Raw genomic sequence first — 23,671 nt, forward strand, 5'->3', positions numbered from 1 at the left:
ACACATTACTGAAGAAGTATTTTAATATATTGAATAGTTAGTACATGCAGGAGTTAATATATCATACGTTTAGTTTAATTGATTTTATTATATACAGTCACATCATTGTGATTTCAAGTTTTAAGTTCATCACAAAATAAAATAAAAAATATATACACATATAAATACATTTGTGTAACAACGCTCCCCATTGGCTAGAGGTGTCTTACCCAGGCATTTACTCGTACCTCATCACGTCAACAGGGAAGCAAGTGAACGATTTTACTTTGTATTTGAAAGTTACTTCAAATTTATAGATTATGTCTTTATTAGGGATGCACCGATATGGAAATTTTGGCCGATAACCAATAACTCTTTAAATTTTGGGGCCGATAACCGATATCTATAGGCAGATAAATATTCATATTATTTCCACAATGAAAAACTCGCAGACCGCGGACATCTTGTCTTTGCGCTAGACTAGCATACTCTTCTTAAGCCTGCAACACTTGTCATCTTTGTGCTATGTCACAGAAAGCACCAATCAAAACTCCACATGGCCAGCAATGAGCAAGTGAAGTGGTTCAACAAACCAAAATAATCCATCATTTATCGGCTTTCATTTATCGGCCTAATTTTGCTATCAGACCGATAACCGATAATATTAAAAATAAGCAGTTATCGGCCGATAACGATATGTCTGCCGATATATCGTGCATCCCTAGTCTTTATATTTAGAGTACTGAGTGCACTTTTCTGTCCAGCCTTACAACTAGCCTTAGCATTGTTACACAAATTTGACGCTGTGAGAATGAAAGGGACATGTTTTTATATTGACCAAATTAAATGGGTTAATGTATAATTAGCGCTCTATGGCAGGCAGGGTGGACAGATAATTACTCTACATGTTTAATCTGAGTGATTTCTTAAGTTATTTATGCCTGCCGGCTGTGTGTGAACGTTGCTTTGTTCCGCTGTTTTGGATGGAAGTCTGTGAGAGGTCGGGTTTGTTTCCCCCAAAAAGGGGCGGTGACGAAATTTACAGTCAAGTTCCCGGATGTGCCGGTAGTCCGTATGGTTTGAAAATAGGAAAAAGCAGTTGAGTAAATAATACGTGACAATGACACATAAACAGAAATGCGTGATACAGTCACGAAAAAAACGTGACACTGTCACGGAAAAGAATAAAAAAATTACGTGTCTATAGGTACATAATTTTGTGATACAGGGTTAGCTGAAGGTCAGGTAACCCAACAGGAATATCAGCACATCTCAATTCTCACAAAGATGCTTTCTATTTCCTCGCGTCCTCTTGAGTTTGTCCTTTCAAGGTTGCAGTAAACATTTTGTAATGTTAACATTTCTTTCCTGGTGCCAAATGAGCAGTTCACTGACACAGTACCTATAACATTGTGCCTGAGAGCAGGATCGTATCGTATCTTCTGTTGAGGTTAATGGATTGCTTAAAATGTGCTGACTGGAAAAGCCTGAGATGTAACTGGTTCACTTCAGCTTGGTTGTAATTCATTGGAGAGAGAGAGAGAGAGAGAGAGAGAGAGAGAGAGAGAGAGAGAGAGAGAGAGAGAGAGAGAGAGAGAGAGAGAGAGAGAGAGAAATTGCTTTTGGCTGCAGTGATGCTGTGCAGAATTACTAATCTCACAGCCATTAACATTGTAGAGGTGAAGCCCAGACAATAACATTACATTACCTTCACTTATAAGTTAATTTATAATTTATTGTAGCCAAATTCTGTGCTGACCAAAAAAGAATTAATAAAGAAGTATCTGATTTTATTTCTAATTAGTTTGGGGTAAGGTAATCTCAATTCAGTTTAAGTTTAACCCACTGTTCAACTCTAGTGAGGGAATTTTATACGCACGTGCAACTTTAACTAGCCGAGGTGGAGCATTTAAGCTTAAATACTTCAATCAATAAGAGTCTGTATGAGACACTAATGGACCCGCAGAAGACATCAGCAGCTTTTGTGGCCTGGAGGTTTGAGCTCATTGTTATAAGGTCAGATGTTCAGATGGTTGCAGAATAAATGTTTGGGATGACAAACACTGCTCTGTGTCATTCAGACAGACAATACTATTTTATGTCTACAAATGCAATATTCAAACTTTTCAAAATTGATTATTTGAAACTCTCATAGGCATCAGCTTCATTATTTACTCACTCTCATGTTGTTACAAACCAGTATAAGTTTCTTTGTTCTGATAAACAAGAAGAAAGATATTTTGAGGAATGTTTGTAACCAAACCGATCATGAGCCCCATTTACTTCCACTTCCTGATTTCATGATATTTGGTCTTCTGACAAGCTAAATGATCAAATGTCTCATGATATAAACCTTCTTAGCTGGTCATCATATGTTGTCGTCACCATAAATCATTGACACTGGAATTTATGGATTTAGTTTTTTACTATGTGGTCATACACTCACCTAAAGGATTATTAGGAACACCTGTTCAATTTCTCATTAATGCAATTATCTAATAAACCAATCACATGGCAGTTGCTTCATTGCATTAGGGAGTGTGGTCCTGTTCAAGACAATCTCATGAACTCCAAAATGAATGTCAGAATTGGAAAGAAAGGTGATTTAAGCAATTTTAAGCGTGGCATAGTTGTTGGTCCGAGTATTTCACAATCTGCTTAGTTACTGGGATTTTCCTGCACAACCATTTCTAGGGTTTACAAAGAATTGTGTGAAAAGGGAAAAACATCCAGTATGCGGCAGTCATGTGGGCGAAAATGCCTTGTTGTATGCTAGAGGTCAGGAGAATGGGCCGACTGATTTAAGCTGATAGAAGAGCAACTTTGACTGAAAAAAGCACTCGTTACAACCGAGGTATGCAGCAAAGCATTTGTGAAGCCACAACACGCACAACCTTGAGGCGGATGGGCTACAACAGCAGAAGATCCCACCGGGTACCACTCACCTCCACTACAAATAGGAAAAAGAGGCTACAATTTGCACAAGCTCACCAAAAATGTCGCCTGGTCTGATGAGTCTCGATTTCTGATGAGACATTCAGATGGTTAGAGTCAGAATTTGGCGTAAACAGAATGAGAACATGGATCCATCATGCCTTGTTACCACTGTGCAGGCTGCTGGTGGTGGTTTAATGGTGTGGGGATGTTTTCTTGGCAAACTTTAGGCCCCTTAGTGCCAATTGGGCATCGTTTAAATGCCACGGCCTACCTGAGCATTGTTTCTGACCATGTCCATCCCTTTATGACCACCATGTACCCATCCTCTGATGGCTACTTCCAGCAGGATAATGCACCATGTCACAAAGCTCGAATCATTTCAAATTGGTTTTTTGAACATGACAATGAGTTCACTGTACTTAAATGGCCCCCACAGTCACCAGATCTCAACCCAATAGAGCATCTTTGGGATGTGTTGGAACGGGAGCTTCGTGCACTGGATGTGCATCCCACAAATCTCCATCAACTGCAAGATGCTATCCTATCAATATGGGCCAACATTTCTAAAGAATGCTTTCAGCACCTTGTTGAATCAATGCCACACAGAATTAAGGCAGTTCTGAAGGCGAAAGGGGGTCAAACACAGTATTAGTATGGTGTTCCTAATAATCCTATATATTAAAGGGGACATTTCACAAGACTTTTTAAAGATGTCAAATAAATAGTATGTGAAGGTTTAGCTCAAAATATGAGCAAAATGTGTTGTTGATCTCTGCACTAAATGGCAGCACTGTGGTTGGATAGTGCAAATTAAGGGACGGTGTTATCCCTTTCTGACATCACAAGGGGAGCCAAATTTCAATGACCTATTTTTTACACATGCTTGCAGAGAATGGTTTACCAAAACTAAGTTAACGGGTTGATCTTTTTCACATGTTCTAGGTTGATAAAAGCACTGGGCACCCAATTATAGCACTTAAACATGAGTCTGATTTTTGAGACCTTTGAAACAAACTACATTCTGCCAAAAATGAAGTTTAACTGAGTTTCTCAATAACACAGAGTTGAGACATGACTGAAATCTCTAATGAGACTGTGTTACTTTCAGATTGCATCATGTATCAACATCTACTGAGCAATAAGAGGACTTGCCAATCCACTTTATATCTGTGTTTTATTGTGCTAGCCATATTCTGCACTTTCTGATCGATACAGCAGAGTTTGGGTAACACAGTATGTCCTTATATTTTTAGCTCTCCTGTACGCTACCATTTTTGGTAATGTAACCACCATCTTCCAGCAAATGTATGCCAACACCAACCGCTACCATGAGATGTTAAATAGTGTAAGAGATTTCCTGAAGCTCTACCAGGTTCCTAAGGGTCTCAGTGAGAGGGTGATGGACTACATCGTCTCAACGTGGTCCATGTCCAGAGGGATTGACACAGATAAGGTACCTGGCACAGATCAGTCTCAAGGGAGTTTATCTGTGAATTGTTTTCTTTGCTATAACATTCATAGCAATTGTGAATATTAAAATCTTAGCTTAGAAATCCTCCAGTTTTGGTTTGATTAATAAGCAATCACGCGTGAAAATCACAGTATTTTATTGTTTTCTTCTGCAGGTGTTGCAAATTTGCCCAAAGGACATGCGAGCAGATATCTGTGTCCATCTCAACAGAAAGGTGTTCAAAGAGCATCCAGCTTTCCGATTGGCCAGCGATGGGTGTCTGCGAGCTCTCGCTATGGAGTTTCAGACCATTCACTGCGCTCCGGGTGACCTGATCTATCATGCTGGAGAAAGTGTGGACAGCCTTTGTTTTGTGGTGTCTGGATCTTTAGAGGTCATTCAAGACGATGAAGTTGTTGCTATTTTGGGTAATGCTATTTTTGTACTTTAACACACTCAAGTTGATAAATTATGTCAGGTCAGGTGTTGGTTGGCTTTTCATGTATAGCTTTGCATTAAATTTATAATTGATCAAAAGGACATTTTAAAATTTAGTTGCAACTGATACATAATCCAGACAATCATGATACATAGTCATAAATTGCTTTTTAAAGCAATAGTGATATGTTTTAAAACAATGACAGTAATAATGGCTGTCTAAAGGGTGTCAAGTTTCTCACATACATTTCAGTTAATGACTGATGGATTCAAAACACTTATTTTAATGATCTAAGCGCATAGTCTAAAGTGCACGCCACAAGCCGAATCCACATTCGCTGATTTAACTCATTCCCCGCCAGCCATTTTTTTTTAAAGTTGCTCGGCAGCATTTTTGTGATTTTCACAAAATGCCTTCCAGAAAAATTTTCTTCTAAAAATATATAAACATACAAATATATAAAATGAATTTTGTTAGCAGTCAGATTCAGAAATATGCACAGAGTTTAAAATTAGTAAATAACGTTTTGGCTTCAGTTTTTTCATAAATTGGGTAAGTACACCATCTAGTGGATTATCACGGTTGCATTGGATAATTGCAGATTAACCTAAAATTAATCAGAAACACGTTTTTATGCAAATGTTTTCTCTTAAAGGTGCAGTGTGTAAATTTTAGCGCCATCTAGGGGTGAGATTGTGAATTGCAACCAACGGCTCAGTCCACTGCTTACCCTTCGCTTTTGAAACGTATAAAGAAGCTACGGTAGCCGCCACCGGAAAAACATGTCATCGACGGAGACAACTTAGTAAAAAACGTTTGTCCGTTAAGGGCTTCTGTAGAAACATGGGGCTCAAAATGGCGACTTCCACGTAAGGGGACCCTCGGTGTATGTAGATAAAAACATCTCATTTTGAGGTAATAAAAACAATGGTTCATTATAAAAAGGTCTTGATAATAATAGTTTTGTATATTATTTTGCATTCCTGTCAAGAGATCCTTTTAAAGATTACACACTGCACCCTTTAATTGACGAGATAACTTGTCAATGGCGGGAAATGGTCAGCGTGCCCAGCGAATGGTCTTAAAGGGTTTTCCTTATTTGCTAATTGAGTAATAGGTGTGTTTTGGGCATAACCCGCAATAAACCAATGAGAGTCTCATCTACAATTCCCTTTAACTCTTTCCCTGCCATTGACGAGTTATCTCGTCAATTAAGAGAAAACGTTTCCCTGCAAATAAATCCATGACGAGTTTTACGGTAATATATAATTCCGCTATTATCCACTAGGGGGCGTTCTTACCAAATTTATAAAACCTGAAGCATCAACTAATTCCAAAACAGTGTATGTTTTGATCATCGTTCTGAAACTGATCTTGAACAAGTTATTGTCAAAAATGCAATTATTTTAGCTTTTTACTCAAAATGTTGTATTTCTGAAGAAACCTACCCATATTTGAGAGGTGATAAAGGAGAAAAAATGAAGACTTTTCAGCATTTTTTCGTTATTTTTGTTTAGTTGTTTGTTTGTTTGAAAGCAGTTTGTTTGTTTCATTTGAAGAGTTTCGTTGCAAAACGAGATAACCACCGTTTTTTTTTAATTGTTCAGAAATCTCGTTTTTATTAATTTTATTAATTATTTAATTAATTTCAATGCAACTGCAGTTGGTTTGTTTTAATTTAAACCTTCATAACTTAAGAAATACAGCTAAGTAGCACCATAAAACAAAATAATAACATGATAACATAATAATAAACATGTTTTGAGAAAAATGTAAAAAAAAATGGATTTATCTTGTTTTGCAACGAGACTCTTCATTTGTATGTTTATATATTTATGGAGGAGAACTTTCTGGAAGGCATTTTTGCATAACTTTTGTGAAAAAAAATGCTGGCATTTCAAATACATTTTGAAAAGTTGCCCACTTACATTTTTTGTGATTTTCACAAATGTTTCACAAGATGCCTTCCAGGAGAGTTTTCTGCTATGAATATATAAACATACAAATATATCAAATAAAAGAACAGATTCTCTTTCAAATAAACAAGCAAACAAACAAACAAAACAGGGAAAAACTGTTCCGTCCTATATATATTTTATTCCCTGCTTATAACTCTTAAATATGGGTATTTTTCTTCAAAAATACAAAATTTTGAACAAAAAGCTGAAATAATTGCATTTTTGTGAAGGAATTTTGTTAGAGATAAGATTCAGAATGATTATAAAAACATAAGCGTAGTGTAAAATTAATAAATAATGTTTTGCTTCAGTTTTTTATAAATTGGGTAAGAGCGCATCTAGTGGATAATTGCGGTATTACAGATTAACATAAAAACTCATCAGAAACATGTTTTTTTCAGGCAAATGTTTTCTCTTAATTGACGAAATAACTTGTCAATGGCGAGGGATGAGTTAATATCATAGCCTTTTTCAGTTGCATCAAAATATCATCATGCCAAAAATTCCCTTGAACCTCGTTTTCAGATCATCACGCCCATGGACGCACAAATGGGCGCAAATACATTTTGGCATTTAAACAAAAAGGTGAAAGTGAAAAATGCATGGAGCTGAACTAGCAAAAAAATACAGTAAACACTTTTAGCGTTTTACTCCATGGTTGCTAAAGTAAGGTGACTGTGTTTTTGTTTGGGTGCTTTTAGGTCCTGGGTGGCTGTTAGGTGGTTTCTTACTGGCCTAGTTTTCAAAAGTGCCATATTCTTGATATGGTTCAGGTCCCTCCTTCAATGTACTATAAAGGCCTGGGTATAGTTCACTTTTTATGCAAGAGTCTATCCTAATTCAGGTTTTATTCATATGCAAGGGTCAGCATATAGTGCACGTGACACAAATTTTGTCATCAGAATAGTACGCGCATACTGTACACCAGGTTTTTGTAACTGTGAGTGCTTTGCATGCATAGGTCGCACATATGCGTACAGGAGTATGTAGTATGAAGGCCAGGAGAGGTATTGCATGCGTCATGCAGGGCAGCAGGTCTCTGACATGATTTATCATTTAACTGATGGTGTAAATGCGTTAGAAACAGAATGAACTGTGGAGATGACAACTGCTCTCATATAAATCACAGCAGTCATCAATAATTCTTGTGGGCATCAAACTACAATATTTATTCCTAAATAATTTTAGTGAATACAGTTATAACTCAACACAAACGCCTCATCTATTCAGAACAGAGGCTGCGATCACATTTTACAGTGCAAATAATAATTGCTTTATTTATGTCTAAATCCAATGTCACCTCACATTTGACCTTTTGTACTCACGTACCTATTTTTCTTTTCCAATAGTGAACTATACTGTAGGTCATTGGTCAATTGTTAGTGAATAATCATTGGTGACATGAGACTGTACTGCCGCTAAAGCAGGGCGTGCGACCTTGAGCTGACATTGCTTGATAGATTGTACCGCTGGTCACTAACACAACGTAATGGTTTATAGCTGCCGTTTGTACTCATTCATCTCATGTGCCGCATTACAGTAGTTAGTCGTATGTAAATGCATGAGCTTATTTAATGTTGCTCTGAAATTACATGCTTAACCTAATTGGTTTTATTCTGAAGTGTATATTGATTCCATCTATGCATGAATAAGGGCCTTTTCGGTATCTGGAAAGCAGATGAAAATCATTTCCCACCATCCTCCTCCTTTCTCTCTCGCTCTCTGTCTGTCTTATAGGAAAGGGTGATGTATTTGGTGACGTGTTCTGGAAGGAAGTGAATTTAGCTCAGGCCTGTGCGAATGTTCGAGCACTGACTTACTGTGATCTTCACGTCATCAAACGCGATGCCTTGCAGAAGGTTCTGGAGTTCTACACGGGATTTGCAGGTCACTTCTCTCGAAACCTGGTGCTCAACTACAACCTGAGGAAAAGGGTGGGTACCTAATGAAATTTTTTTTAATTTCAAACTGAGAAAAAGGAAATTACAACACACAAAAAATCTAATTAACAAAATGCTCACCTCATACGAAAATAAGGATGAATTATTTGAATTGTTTTATGGTGTGCTTTAGACTTATCCCTTATTATTACACGGCTCTCTGGAATGCTTGATTCTGATTGGTCAGTTGAGACATTTGCAGGTTTGTTCTTTTCAAATAATAACCGCTTCAAGTAATAACGCATAGCCGGTACTACTTGTACGATTTAAAATCGCTCTGCGCCAATAAAGATTACTGTTTGGCGCCATCTTGTGACAAACACTGGACAGCCACAATTAAGAATGGACAATTTTGACATTAATTTTAACATGTACGGAAAAAAACTAAACATTTAAACAGTGGATAGAAGAACGAAAAACGACAAGACACAGAGAGCTTACTGAGACTAAACTTGACCAAATATAGCATGACAGCTACGAAGCCGACACACAAAAAAAATACAGAATGGGCATTAAAACTTCTCAAAGACTGGCTAAAAGAGAAAAAAATGAAGACACACAAGTATGAAGCAGAGGATCTTAATCAGGTATTACGATCATTTTATGCATCTGTGCGAAGATTCGCGGAAGGATAAAAATGTTAATTTAAAACAAATATGCCAATAAAATGTTTAAAATTCATATTCATGTCCAGTTTTTTTTCTTATGGGGCAAGTAGCCGTGTAATAAGCGGGATAATTTAGAGGCAGCCGCGTCGGGTCCTGATCACACTGTCGGGGCTTATTTCCCGATAACTACCGGCTGCCTCTACATTATCCCTTACTTAAAACATGAACAAATACATACAGTGAACTAGAGTATTTTTATTAACTGAAATACATTTGGTAGTAAAATTATTTCTTTTTTGTAAGTGAAAAAGAGGTCACAAATCTAACACTGTAATCTGAAACGGGTATTTTAGTTTTAGAATATAACTGTATAAAAAGCTATTCTATAAATAAATATAGGAATTTAAAAATAAATAAATATATATATAAATAATATATGAACCTTGAAAGTCCAGAAAAAAATTTTATTTATGCAAAAGCACAAAAACAAAATCTTTTAAAGGTGCAGTGTGTAAATTTTAGCGGCATCTAGTGGTGAGCTTGCGAATTGCAACCAACGGCTTAAGGGCTCGTTATAGTCGTGTGTAGGTCCTACGGCGTAGCTGCGACAGCGTAGGTTCCGTTTTCATTTATACTTTTTCGTCGTCCTCCACGTCGACGTGCAAACACACGCGCAAACCGCTGGTAGGCAGTATCTACGCGTGTAACCACAGTAGCAGCGCGACTATCAGAGAAGAAGCTTGGCAAGTTAACCCACAAATGAAGAAGAAACAGCAACTTGTTGTGTATGATTTGAGAAGACCAGCAATGATGGAAGTAAATAAACCGTGACTTTTGTTGCAGTTTGAGTTAAATCACTCCTTAACCTGGCTCATCTTTGTTTTCACCGTCGCAAACGGAAATACCTATGACGCAGTTTTTTTACCTGACGGTAGGGGTTCTGCTGGACCAATCACAGCGCTTGCGGTCCGTGTAGAACTGACGCGCTGTTAAAAATGTGGTGAGGTGCACGTCAGGCTAAGCACAGGCTACGGCGTAGAACTTACTATACTTACTTACTATAACTCAGGCTTTAGTCCACTGCTCACCCCTCGCTTTTTAAACACATAGAGAAGCTATGGTAGCTGCCACCGGACAAACATGTCATCGTCGGAGACAACTTAGTAAAAAAATTGTCCGTTAAGGGCTTCTGTAGAATAATGGCGGCACAAAATGGTGACTTCCATGTAAGGGGACCCTCAGTGTATGTAGATAAAACGGTCTCGTTCTAAGGTAATAAACACATAACGGTTCATTATGAAAGGTCTTTGATAATATAGTTTTGTATTTTATTTTGCATTTCTGTCAAGAGATCCTTCTAAAAATTACACACTGCACTTTTAAAAACACTTAAGCATTGGTTTAATTGCCTTTTTAATATTTAACATTTATTTTAAAGAGCAACTATGGTCCGATTCACGATTTACTTTGGTGTGTAAGTGTGTATTAGTTAGTTAACGATATGCCAAAGGTACAAACCATAAAGTAAACAATGTTGCAAGATATCGTTTCTAACTTAAATCTCTTTTCTTGGACTACAACAAACACATGGATTGTAGGCAACAGTTTACTTCCTGGGCCTGGACACAACGGTCATTATCATAATTCCTCTTGCTTTGACTCACAGCCTGTAAGTTAAGTCCTGTAAGCATGCATTGTGAGCGAATCTTTCAAACATGTTAAGCGTCCCATTTCCAACTGACGCCAGAGGTATTCAGGCCAGTCACAACGTACAGATTAGCTGGCCAATTAGGGACACAGCGCTTTTTTAGCTCGATGAGCTTTGTACAAAATCAAAGCGTTTGAGGAAGGTAGGATATCTGTAGCTACAAAAATGTACGGTATGTGGAAAAAAATAACGTCGTTTTTTAGCAATTAAACAGGTGCACTTTAAATATTGTTTTTATGTAAGGAATAATTGACGACAGGCCGTTGAATTATTCGAAAATAATGCACACCCAAGGTGGTAATGCGGCACGACGCGCTAAGCGGGTCAAGTAAGTGGGACGATCACACCAAACGTGTTTATGGCAATTGCAGGCGCCTTTTTTGAATGATATTCTATGGGCAGGGAGCGTTTGCGTGCTGTTTATGCGCGCTGAACGCCTTGCGTTTCCACGGCTTAGGCAATTACGTGAGGTCGCGCTGGCGCGTCACAGGACCAGAGATAGACGAGAAGCTGTGGTTTAAAAGTGCATATTTTTTTACATTTCATTATAAAGGTGACAAGTTTCGCTAGATAAGACCCTTATGCCTCGTTTGGGATCGTTTAGAGTCCTTTTAAACTGCAATTTTAAACTGCATTAAAACTGTAAAGTGTTGGGGTCCATTAAAGTCCACTAAAATAAGAAAAATCCTGGAATGTTTTCCTCAAAAAACATAATTTCTTCTCGACTGAACAAAGAAAGACATCAACATTTTGGATATCATGGTGGTGAGTAAATTATCAGAATTTTTTTTTAAGAAAATGGACTAATCCTTTAAAGGCAGGGTGCTTGATTTTCAAAAAACACTTGCAGCCAATCACCAATAAGGGGCGTGTCTACTTTCCGACATCGTTGCCTGGGTTGCGTATGTGTGGGGCGGGCCTATCAAAAGAAGGTCCAGATTCTTTTGGGGTAGGGGCGTGTTTGTTTAGGTGATTTCAAATGTCAACATTGGCTTTCAGAGATCATGCACCCTGCCTTTAACTCAACGCTAAACCTGATTAGCTGTCAAGAGTGTTTACAGGAATAACAAGGATGTTAACCCAAACCATCAGGTTCACCTTCAGCTGCACTGCGTGTGAGCGGAGGCAGGACTGAACCCAGTTTCATTTAAATTCATGTCGGTGTGTAAGCACTTTTCACAGCAGAGCGATTATGAAACCAACTGAGCTGGAAGATCTATGTGTTCGACAAATCTCTTCCAAGCACAGACACCAGAATGACTATCCATTACTCATAGAGAATATATTACTTTGAATGCAGAAGGTTTTGTCATTTTTATTAAACACCTTTTCTTCCAGAAGCTGACTGCATGAGAACCAAAGTGTAATAGTAAATGAACATGTGTGTTATTGAGGATTTGGTATCAGTATAGATTATATTATTCTCCATCTATCTATTTGTCTACAAATACTAATCATAATGACACAAATGTGGTAGATTTGTTTATATTCTTAATTGGATTAAATTATTGATTAAATGAAATCTTTAAAGGTGATCCAGGATGACTGGTTCAATCTGTTGCAGTCTTGACACTTTAGGTCCGGGACAGTGAATACAAATGTACTGCCTACTGTTCTCTGTTGGTTTGAGGCCGAAAGCAATAATGGTCTGAAAGTGCTCGACTGATTGTATGGCTATCATCAGTGTAAAAGCCTGATTTGTTCAGATGAAGATTGTCTGGATAAGCTGCTCCGTATTATCCGCTCCGTATTATCCAGGTACAATCTATCAGATCCAGCTTATTGAACTAATACTGAAATCTTAAGTGTGAGTGGAAGACAGAGAGAAGGACAGAGAGAAAGATAAGATCGCTCTGAAGTCATTTCAATTAGTAACGGTCAAAAAATGGCCATGTAGAGTCAAGAGCTGAATTATAGTGAAACACAGTGACCTTGGAATGTACAGCTTGCTCTCTCTCTCTCTCTCTCTCTCTCTATCTCTCTCTCTCTCTCTGCCTTTCGAATGAACAGCACTATTATGTTGTTTTTGGACAGCATTGACAAAGTGTTTTTAGCTGTAGCAACTTTAGCAAGTGGTATCGTGATTATTGATACTTTTATTCGGGTTTTGAATTATATTATGAAAATCTGACTTTTGCCATGTTATCTTGTCAATAAGAGAAAACATTTCCATAAAAATGTGTTCCTGAATGTGTTTTTGTGTTAATCTGTAATATTGCAATTATCTACTAGATGGCGCTCTTACTCATTACGAGAATAGGAATAACCCTTTTACTGTGCGTTCACACCAGCTGCGGTAGAGGCGGCAAGCGCGGATGATTTACATGTTAAGTCAATGCAAAGACGTGATTACGCATCCTGCGGCGCGAATTGAGCTTTGGCGTGGGAAACGCGCGAGTTCAAAAACGTGAACTTCGGCGGATTTCCGCGCCGCGTTAAAGATCCAATATGCATTTCCAATATGCATATTTTTTAATAAAATTTCCTAAACTAACTTGCACAGTGTGATATATTTCCAGCAGTAGTGTAGTTACAATATCTCAAAAGTCTCCACATCTTTTTTTTATTTTAGATAAATTCAAATTTTAAATAATTGTCCGTCCCGGAAAAAAACGTCGCCTTTCAGTGACGCAATATCCGCACTATCGTATTTTTCCAGTGTAGACCATGTGATATTCACTACACCGGAATATCACATGATCAAATGCGGAAGTGCGGGTTATAGCGTTTAGCTGTTATCGGCTGATATGGATCACGATTACTCTTTGGCGACAAAACGTAAGCGTCCATATTCGGATACACGCAGACTTTGTGACAAACGGAGGAATAAAACCAGAGTAAATCTCGGCCAGGCGTTTTCCAGATGGAAAGAGCTTCGCGACAATCTTGGACTTGACAGAGACTCTGCTCTCACGAGTGTATTAATAGACAGGTAAGCAAATCTATTTTATTATTTAAGTATCTGTAGACGATTTTAATAGCACTTATAAACAGTTATATTGCTCTTTGTAATTCGGTAAGGCTTTTCATCACGTTTAGTGACCGAGATTATGACAGTACAATTAAAGAGCAGCCAACTCTCACACATTGTCCGCAACATTCAGGCGCTCAAACGAGCGTGTGAAACCAATCAAATGCGTGAATGTTGCGGACAATACGTGAGAGTTGCCATCTATCCCCATGTGCAAATGTTCGTTCAAATTTACTATGAGACAATTGGTTTGAACACGTTAAATAACACGCCATTAACTACAAACGCATAAAACTGCACAGCATTAACCCAAAAAAATTATTTAATTGTAACAGGATAATATAGCATAACATGTCATGTTCCTTGCAGTTCATTGATTATGATGACATAAAATAATGCTATCAGACATAAAGGTAATACAAAAACGAATAAATTACCTCATCCGTGGTCATGATTCAATAATTCGACGTAGATGCATTGATAGATGGTGAAAACTCATTGAAAACGACATCTTCCATCGTCACCTGCTTTCTAAGCGTCATCAAGCTTCGCCTTTGTTATTGTTGGAAACTGCGCCCTCTTGTGTTGAAAAAAAATGACATACTGGATCTTTAACCAATCAGGACCTTGCTGTAGTAGTGACGTGACTACAGGAAGCGAGCGGAGTGGCGGAGTCTCAGCGGACTTGCAGAAGCCTCTCCCATGACGCGAATTTCCGCGTAAATTTCTCGAATTACTAGAATTTCACGTGCAGCTTTCAGGTGAGAATGAAGCGAGTAAACGCAAATGTTCAAGCATCCAGCTACGCGCGAATAGCGCGTTTTTGACGCCTTTACCGCGGTTGGTGTGAACGCACAGTTAGACTGTGCACTGGGCGCACAAACCATTTTTCCCGTCGTTAAAGGCAGGCTGGATTTCAGAATTGGCCTCCATTCAATTCATGAATTGGAATTTGTATTGAATTGACTCCGCCCTACAGGAAGTTGAATTGGAATGACAGGAAGTGGAAATAAATTCATGGCAATTCAAAGAAATTCCATAGTCACACAATAAAAAGAATCTCACATACATTCAGTGCTAGGAATGTTACTTTGGAAAATTGTTTGGCAACCATTTTAAATACTTGGTTAATGTAAAGCATTCTGGGAAATTAATTCATGTTCCATCGTGTTCCACAAAATTACAACAAAAAAATCAAACTTAATTATTTTTATGTGACTGGAGTTTTTAACATTAATTGCTGGGGGAAAACATTTCCTGTTAATGTATTCTGTAAAAGTAGTTCAAACTAATATAATTTATAGAATATGTAACGCAATCATATCTGACATATACTGAAAGCTTCATTTTTAACCCTTCACTTACTGTATAATATGTATATGAATTTCTTTGAATTTCTATTGAATTGCAATTCGCCTTCCTTTAATTCAAATTCGAATTGTAATTCTAGATCCTGTTTTTGACATCTGAATTCCAATTCAATTTTTGAATTTGAATTGGAGTCATTCTCAATTCAATTCCGAATTGTGCACAAGCCTGGTTAAAGGGATAGTTCGGCCAAAAATTATATTAAACCCATGATTTACTCACCCCGAAGACGTCCGAGAAAATGTTTAAGATCTTTTAGTTAATCAAATGTAAAGTTACGGGGTCCACGTCCTTCTAGTCCAAAAAATGTGCATCTATCCTTCACAAACTAAATCCAAACAGCTACACGGTGATAAACAAAGGTCTTCTGAGGGTAATCCATGCCGTGTTGTGGTAGTAATATCCACATTTAAAATTTTATAAACTTCTTTATAATCTTCTGGTAACGCCACCATCTTAGTCGCGTCCGCATTCAAGATGAGAGCGTTTACGGAGGTTTAAACTGTGTTTGCAATGGTGGATCGGTTACTTTTCTTCACCTACCCTAACGTTTTTATATACTGTAAATGTTGCCAAATCAGTGCTGCCCTGACGACCTGGTAGAGTAATAATTTGAATACGAAATCATTTGTATTGCGTGAAGTGTCGAACGCGGCCATCCGTGTGTAGCTGCGGGGAACATACTTGGAAAGCTGTGCGAACCTGTGCGCGCGAGCCAGACACAGACACGGAAAAAAGGTATACCCGGCCTTAATTCGATTCAATTCAATTCAATTCAATTTCTATAGCGCTTTTCACAATAGTTAATTGATTCAAAGCAGCTTTACATTAATAGAAGCAGTAAAAGCACCGAAAAACGACAGATAGCACAACATAATACACGATAGCATAAGCAGTCAAATTTGCTGCGGCTATGACTCGACATTATAAGTGAACGTATTACTAATGTAACGTCTAGAAGAGGAAGCTAAGTTAAGCCCAAGAAGGCTGCCTCCCCGGGGTAAAAAAACCCCTAGGAGAAAAAAAACCCCGGGCTGTTTAGCCGAGGAAATAAAAAAAAGCATAAGACCCTTATGCCTCGTTTGGGATCGTTTATAGTCCTTTGAAACTCTGTTGAAAAAAACTGTTAAGTGTTGAGTTAAGTATTAAATGTTGGGCTCTATTAAAGTCCATTAAAATGAGAAAAATCCTGCAATGTTTTCCTCAAAAAACATAATTTCTTCTCGACTGAACAAAGAAAGACATCAACATTTTGGATGACATGGTGGTGAGTAAATTATCTGGATTTTTCTTTTAAGAAAATGGAATATTCCTTTAAGGAAAGTATTAAAAGACCTATTCTATACCTGTGAGTTTACGGAGAGCTGTAATAACCCTACTTCCTACGAAAGGTGATCTTGAGGATATTAGATGATGGCGTCCAGTTTCGTTACTCGGAACTGACTACAAGATGCTTTTTAAGACTTTAAACAACAGGATTAAATTGACATTTCCTCAGTGATTCATACAGATCAGTCATATTGCATTTCAGAGCGGACTATTTTCGATAATCTTTCTTTGATTCGGGAGTCGGGACATGATTGCTTTTGCCAAAGTAAATAAACTTGACATTGGTATTGTTTCTTTGGACCAGGAGGAAGCCTTTGATCAGGTTTTTCATGTTTTCCTTTTAAAACGCATGGAGGCTTTTGGTTCATCTTTCATTGCACATGTAAAACTGCTCTACACAGACATTTATAGAATGCTAAAAATAAATGGCTCCCTTACTAGACCATTTAAGGTAAACTGAGGAATTCGGCAAGGATGCCATCTGTCATGAATTCTTTATGATATTGCCATTGAACCTCTTTTGGAAGAATTGAGGAGCAAACTTTGTGGTTTATCAACAGTGTGTCCGTCCACTACAAACTTGGTAACTGTTAGGCTTACTGCTTATGCTGATGACGTCACTGTCATTATTAGATCTCTTGAGATCTCTCTTGAGATTCATCAGAAAGCATCTTCCTCTCGGATTAACTGGCAATAATTAGAATCCATAATTTGAATGGGAAAATTCGGCAGTGGCTCAGTGGTTCATGTAGGTTGTCTACTAACTGGAAGGTTGGTGGTTCAATCCCCGACTCCATCTGACCAAGTGTCAAGGTCCTTGAGCAAGACACCTAACCCCAGCTACTCCCGACAAGCTGGATGGCACCTTGCATGGCTGACATCGCCGTCAGTGTATGAATGGGTGAATGAGGCAACTTGTAAAGCGCTTTGGATGGCCATAGGTCTGTTAAAAGCGCTATATAAAGTCCATTTACCATTTACCAAGATGTTTCACTGATGTGGCAGCGTCTGCAGAAGGTTTTTGTTATTTTTTTCTGGGCAGGCTAAAACTGGCGCCCTCCTGCAATTTGCCAGTTAATGAACGGGTCAAGGTCTGACTGATTTGGCAAGGCCATGAGGTTAAAAACAGCCTAAAACCTACTTTACCTTGTGGAATTTGACTTTTTGTCATTTGTGTTTGTTCAAAACCTTTGGTGGGCTCTGTCTTGCTAGATAATTGTTTTTAATGTCATTTTATGATAGAATTTTTTCATCTATGTTTCTGTTTTAAACTCTTGGACAGTTTTTAATCTACTTACACTTGAAAATCATCATTATGGTCTTCATGACCAGAGTTGGGTCTGTATAGGCCACATTATTGGGGTATTACCCCCACCAGAAACATTGCCACAGCTGGAGACGTTCAAAATCCTTTACACATTTCATTATACATATTTTATGGAATGATGATTATTTAAACTAGCTGTGTTTATATGTGATAAGAGTTTTAGGGCACTTGAGTTGGACTTTTGTCAATGCCAGCAGCGAGCGCCTATGGTTCCCTTGATCTACTTCTCCCTCCATGCCTCAGTGACTGTGTGCATTCATTGATTCACAATCTGAATCAGCAAGTTTTGATTACTTACGAATTTAAATGAGACCTTAAGACCTGATAAACCCTTATAAACTATTGTGAAGTGCAAACATAAGTGGATTCGATTTTCTATCATTTCAGATGGATGATAGTGAGAGATGTGGAGGTGGCAGCATTGGAATAGAGGACGTGTAATTTCAGATGTGTCATTTTTCTGCTGTGTCAAACCTAAATGAGTTTGGGGGGTTTATTGGTTTATAGCATATTACCTTGTGTAAAGCACAGACATAAGTCTCACAAAAATAAATAACTGTTTGAAACAACAGAGAAATGCTGCTTTCTAGTTAGACCGCAGTGGAGACCTAAACAGGATTTAAAATAACATGTAAAACAAAGCAGACACATCAGGTTAGTCAAAGTATCTATCTGAAAAAAAAATGTGAGTAACGCTTTAGATTATGGCCCGCAATGTACTGCATAATTAAACAGAATTTACAGCATACCTATTTGTAACAACAAAGTACTTTTACAGTATGTACTTGTAGGTATAAGGGAACAATATGTTAATTTTTGGGTAATAAAGAGGTAAAAAATTGAAATGAAAGAAATTGTAAAATTACAAATGAAAGTTTTTTATTACTACATACCAATTGTAAAATTAGGCTACATGGTATGTATGATTTACTGTACTAGACATCAGTCTATCCATTTACTACACAAAGCCGTAGTTCACTGACAATGGGGGCAATGTCACATTAACTCATTCCCTGCCAGCCATTTTTTTTTATTGCCCGCCAGCATTTTTTGTGATTTTCACAAAAGTTTCACAAAATGCCTTCCAGGAAAATGTTCTTCTAAAAATATAAAAACATAGAAATATATCAAATGAAAGAATAAACCATAAACAAACAAACAAACAAACAAACAAAACGGGATAAAACGTTTCATCCTATCTATGGTTTTTCTCTGCTAATAAACTCTTAACTCATTCACCGCCAGCCTTTTTGAGAAAAGTTGCCCACCTGCATTTTTGTGATTTTAACAAAAGTTTCACAAAATTCCTTGCAGGAAAAATTATCTTCTATAAATATATAAACATACAAATTATATCAAATTAAAGAACACACCCTTTGCTTTCAAACAAACAATAAACAAACAAACAAACAAAATGGGGAAAAAACGTTTCATTATATATTTACTTTTTCCACTTAATTTAACCACTGAAATATGGATATTTCTCTTAAAAAATACAACATTTTGAGCAAAAAGCTTAAAAAATTGCGTTTTTGTAAACAAATTTATGTTAGATATCAGACTCAGAATGACTATCAAACATAAAGGCAGTTAAAATAAATCTTGAAATCTTTTTAACTTCCGTTTTTGATAAATTCGGTTTTGGCGCCATCCAATGGATAAAAGCGGTATTACACTTTCACTTTGAAATTCGTCCAGAAAGGCATATTATTAGTTAAATATTAACTCATAATTAACGAGATAACTCGTCAATGGCGGGGAATGTGTTAAATATGGGTGTTTTTTCTTTTAAAATATTTTTTTTTCAAAAAGCTGAAATAATTGCGTTTTTGTGAAGGAATTTTGTTAGAGATCAGATTCAGAAATATACACAGAGTTTAAAATTAGTAAATAACGTTTCGGCTTCATTTTTTTCTTAATTGGATAAGTGCGCCATCTAGTGGATAATCGCAGATTTGCATAAAAATTCTTCAGGGACACTTTTTTTATGCAAATGTTTTCTCTTAATTGACTCGTCAATGGCGGGGAAAGAGTTAAAGATGAGGTGTTAACTAAAGAATTATCACACTTTGGCAAACCGGTATTTGCTGTGAAAAAGATCATAATAGTTCCCCACCAGCATTTTTTTGTGATTTTCACAAAAATTTCACAAAAATGTCCTCTGCTTTCAAACAAACAAACAAGCAAACAAAACGGGTAAAAAAATTTCATCCTATCTTTATTTGTTTTCTTTTTATAACTTCTTAAATATGGGAAGGTGTCTTCCAAAATATGGTAATCTGTAATTAATATTTGCGATTATCTACTATATAAATTACCCAATTTATAAAAAACCGAAGCAAAAAATTATTTATTAATTTTACATTCCCAATATGTTTTAATAATCGTTCGGAATCTGATATCTAACAAAATTCCTTCACAAAAATGCAATTATTTAAGTTTAATTATTTTTTGCTCAAAATTTGGTATTTTTTTAAGAAATATACAAATTACATGAAATTACTCTATATTTAAATGTGCTTTTTTGTTTGAATCATGCAGATTGTGTTTCGTAAAATAAGCGATGTTAAACGGGAGGAAGAGGAAATGCTGCGGAGAAAGGACGAAGCCCCTCTGAATCTTCCTCCAGATCATCCAGTAAGGCGTCTCTTCCAGAGATTCCGGCAGCAGAAAGAAGCTCGGCTGGCCGCGGAACGAGCCAATCAGGGAGAACAAGACATCGAGAGAGGTCCGATCCATATAGAGGAGACCCAGATGCACAACATCACTGTACCAACTGATGTCATCACGGGTACCGAAAAAGCAGTTACATCTATTGCAGCCTCATCATCCAGAACATCATGTCGAACCAAACTTCACATGGCTCCTAATGGAAACTGTAACGGAAGTAAGTCGGCCGAAGCACCCAAAAGTAAAGGCTGGGGTCGGTTTAAAGATGCCACGGTCAAGTCAGATCTCTCTAAAGCAGAATCCATGGAGATCCTCCCAGATAGAACTAAGTCACAAGATGAACTGTCCCTCAAGAAGATTGACTCATGCGACAGTGGCATTACAAAGAGTGACCTGCGACTCGATAGTATGTTTGATGGTTACACCCAAACCCCTCAGGATCGTAGTCCTGTGCAACCCGACGGACGGCGAGTCTTCTGTCCCATTCCGGAGCACAATCTTCAGGCCTGCTTCACAGAACTAAAGCAGGAGCTGCGAGGAGACATCCACTCCCTCAGCAGCCGAATGTCAGCACTTGAAAGCCAACTCGCAGACATGCTCAGACTTCTCAAAGCAAGAAACTCTTCAAACCTTCTTGACAAATCAAGACCTGAGTCGCCAGACTTAGAAAAAGATGACAATACATTATCCTAATGCTGTTTGTTAACCCATGTTGACGGTATACCGCCGGTAACACTGTGTGATCCCACATTAATTCATAAGAAATAAATAACTGTATGATTCGTGATGAACTGCAGGAATGTGGAAATGGAATTAATCTCTATAATGAAATTAACTGTGACACTTGAACATATATTTGTTTCTGTGAAATGTAAAATTGTTACCAGTCTTTTCCTGGTTTTTGAGTACCAAAATTGTGTCATTTCAAAGTTTACCATACAAGCAAAAAACTAAATTGAGAAACTTGATTTACAAAATTGTAAATGGGAAAATAATCCTCATTTCTTACATGAATTGTTGCATTATACATTTTATGATAATTGTATTACACAGAAATTCCTTTTGCTTGTATTTCATTAAAGCAACACTATGTCGTTTTTTTTACTTTTAAATAATGTCTCTAAAATTATTTCAGTGATAGAACAACTTTTAACTGGACAAATTGTACTGTTGCTGCAACCTGAGCAGCCTCCTAGCTGCTACAAGCACACTCTGAAAGTGGCGGCGGAGGGTAGAGCACACAGCCCCGCCCCTCCCCCTGCCTGCAGAAGAGTGTCTGATACCAGGCACTGTTGCGCTTTTCAACCACATGGGGGAGCTGTAAGTCATTTTTACACGGAAACTACATAGTGTTGCTTTAATGAAATGTTTTAAATCAATTTGCTTGCAATAAGTAATGCCACCTTGCACATGCACACATTGAAAAAATACTTAATACTTAATCAGTGTTTTTCTTGGGAAAACTTTATTTCACTATATTATAAAGCTTCGTATAATACTTTTTTTGGAATGTAGTGAAGTATGTTTTTCAAAGAAAAACACTGATAAAGTACAATTACTTGATAAATGTACTTAACTCTTTCCCTGCCATTGACGAGTTCTCTCGTCAATTAAGAGAAAACATTTGCATAAAAAAAAGCGTGTTCCTGATGAATTTTTATGTTAATCTGTAATAGCGCGATTATCCACTAGATGGCCACTACTTACTATTTATAAAAAAAAAACTGAAGCCAAAACATTATTTACTAATTTTAAACTCCGTGTATGTTTTGATAATCGTTCTAAATCTGATCTCCAACAAAATTCCTTTACAAAAATGCAATTATTTCAGCTTTTTGCTAAAAATTTGTTTTTTTAAAGAAAAAATGCCCATATTTAAGAGTTTATATGCAGATAAAAAATATAGATAGGATGAATTTTTTCCCCGTTTTGTTTGAAAGCAGAGGGTCTGTTCTTTCATTTGATATTTCAGCCTGGTCTCACTGTTAATACTCACTGTTATTTTTGTTCGTTTAAATAGATGCCAAAACGTACAATGTAGACGTATTTACAACATTTTAACGTAGCATTATTATGTTTTTACAGCTAAAAAAAATAAAACATTTACGTATCTTTCATTCCATAAAGATTGCTGTATAATTTCCCTTAACCATTTTAGCGATATGTTACCACCCTAATCCTACCCTAAACCTTACCCTAAACCCAAACCCTTTTTATACAAAATGTTTAAATATGTAATGTATTCTTTTTATATTATGCAACGTAACGGACAGATATGTGTAGGAACATTTTAGTAACAATATAGCATTTAAAAGATATTTTAAGCCACTACAGTCCTACGCAAAACTATTTATTAAAATCTTTTAACGTTACTGTTACAAAAAGCATAACAGTGTAATCACAACAACTTATTTATTGCGAATATTAAAATCAGTACCAAAAGTAGTTAAAATGACGATGTGCTGCAGCCGCGATCCTCTCTGGAGTATATGAAGTAAAGTAAATAGAAGTATTAAAGTTATTAATCCAAGAGAACGTTGATTCGGCTTCCCTCTGGCACGGCGCATTTTTTTACATTTTAAACGTACACCAACGGAAATGACGCAAATGTGTCACGTAGCACGCAAAGAGACAACAAGCTTTTGATATCACTGCCGTGTGTCGTAAAGCTTCTTGAGGCGCGATATTTGAATTCAAATTTATATTATAACAAACGCGCGATCTGACTTTACGGTTGCTGATGAGAACTCGGATGAAGATCGCGGGATAAAGGGCTAAATTTGGATCTGTTCCTCGCAATCGTATGAATTTTTAAGATGTGGATTACAGCAAATGAATAAAAGTAACATATTTTGTGAATTTATGTTGTTTTTTGGTGTAATTATTGCTTAGTAGTAATAATAACGTATTGCATAGAAGATAGCAGGAGAAAACACGTTTTTGTGTGTCATGGCAAACAAACTAAATATAAAAAATAGTTAAATAAA

At 37.1% G+C, this 23,671-nt stretch overlaps 1 protein-coding gene across 2 annotated transcripts in view; it reads left to right on the forward strand.

Moving 5' to 3' along the window:
* Window positions 1-22,037, forward strand: part of kcnh1b (potassium voltage-gated channel, subfamily H (eag-related), member 1b) — a 51,396-nt gene extending 29,359 nt beyond the window's left edge. For both annotated transcript variants that reach the window (XM_055217615.2, XM_055217616.2), the window contains 4 exons: window positions 4,170-4,369; window positions 4,542-4,794; window positions 8,501-8,697; window positions 20,556-22,037. In XM_055217615.2, coding sequence (XP_055073590.2) covers window positions 4,170-4,369; window positions 4,542-4,794; window positions 8,501-8,697; window positions 20,556-21,377 — 1,472 coding nt within the window. In that variant the 3' untranslated portion in view covers window positions 21,378-22,037. The remainder of the gene's footprint in view (window positions 1-4,169; window positions 4,370-4,541; window positions 4,795-8,500; window positions 8,698-20,555) is intronic.
* The last annotated feature ends 1,634 nt before the right edge of the window (window positions 22,038-23,671 follow it).

Source organism: Misgurnus anguillicaudatus, chromosome 23 (assembly GCF_027580225.2).
Source record: "Misgurnus anguillicaudatus chromosome 23, ASM2758022v2, whole genome shotgun sequence".
Classification (NCBI taxonomy): Eukaryota; Metazoa; Chordata; class Actinopteri; order Cypriniformes; family Cobitidae; genus Misgurnus; species Misgurnus anguillicaudatus.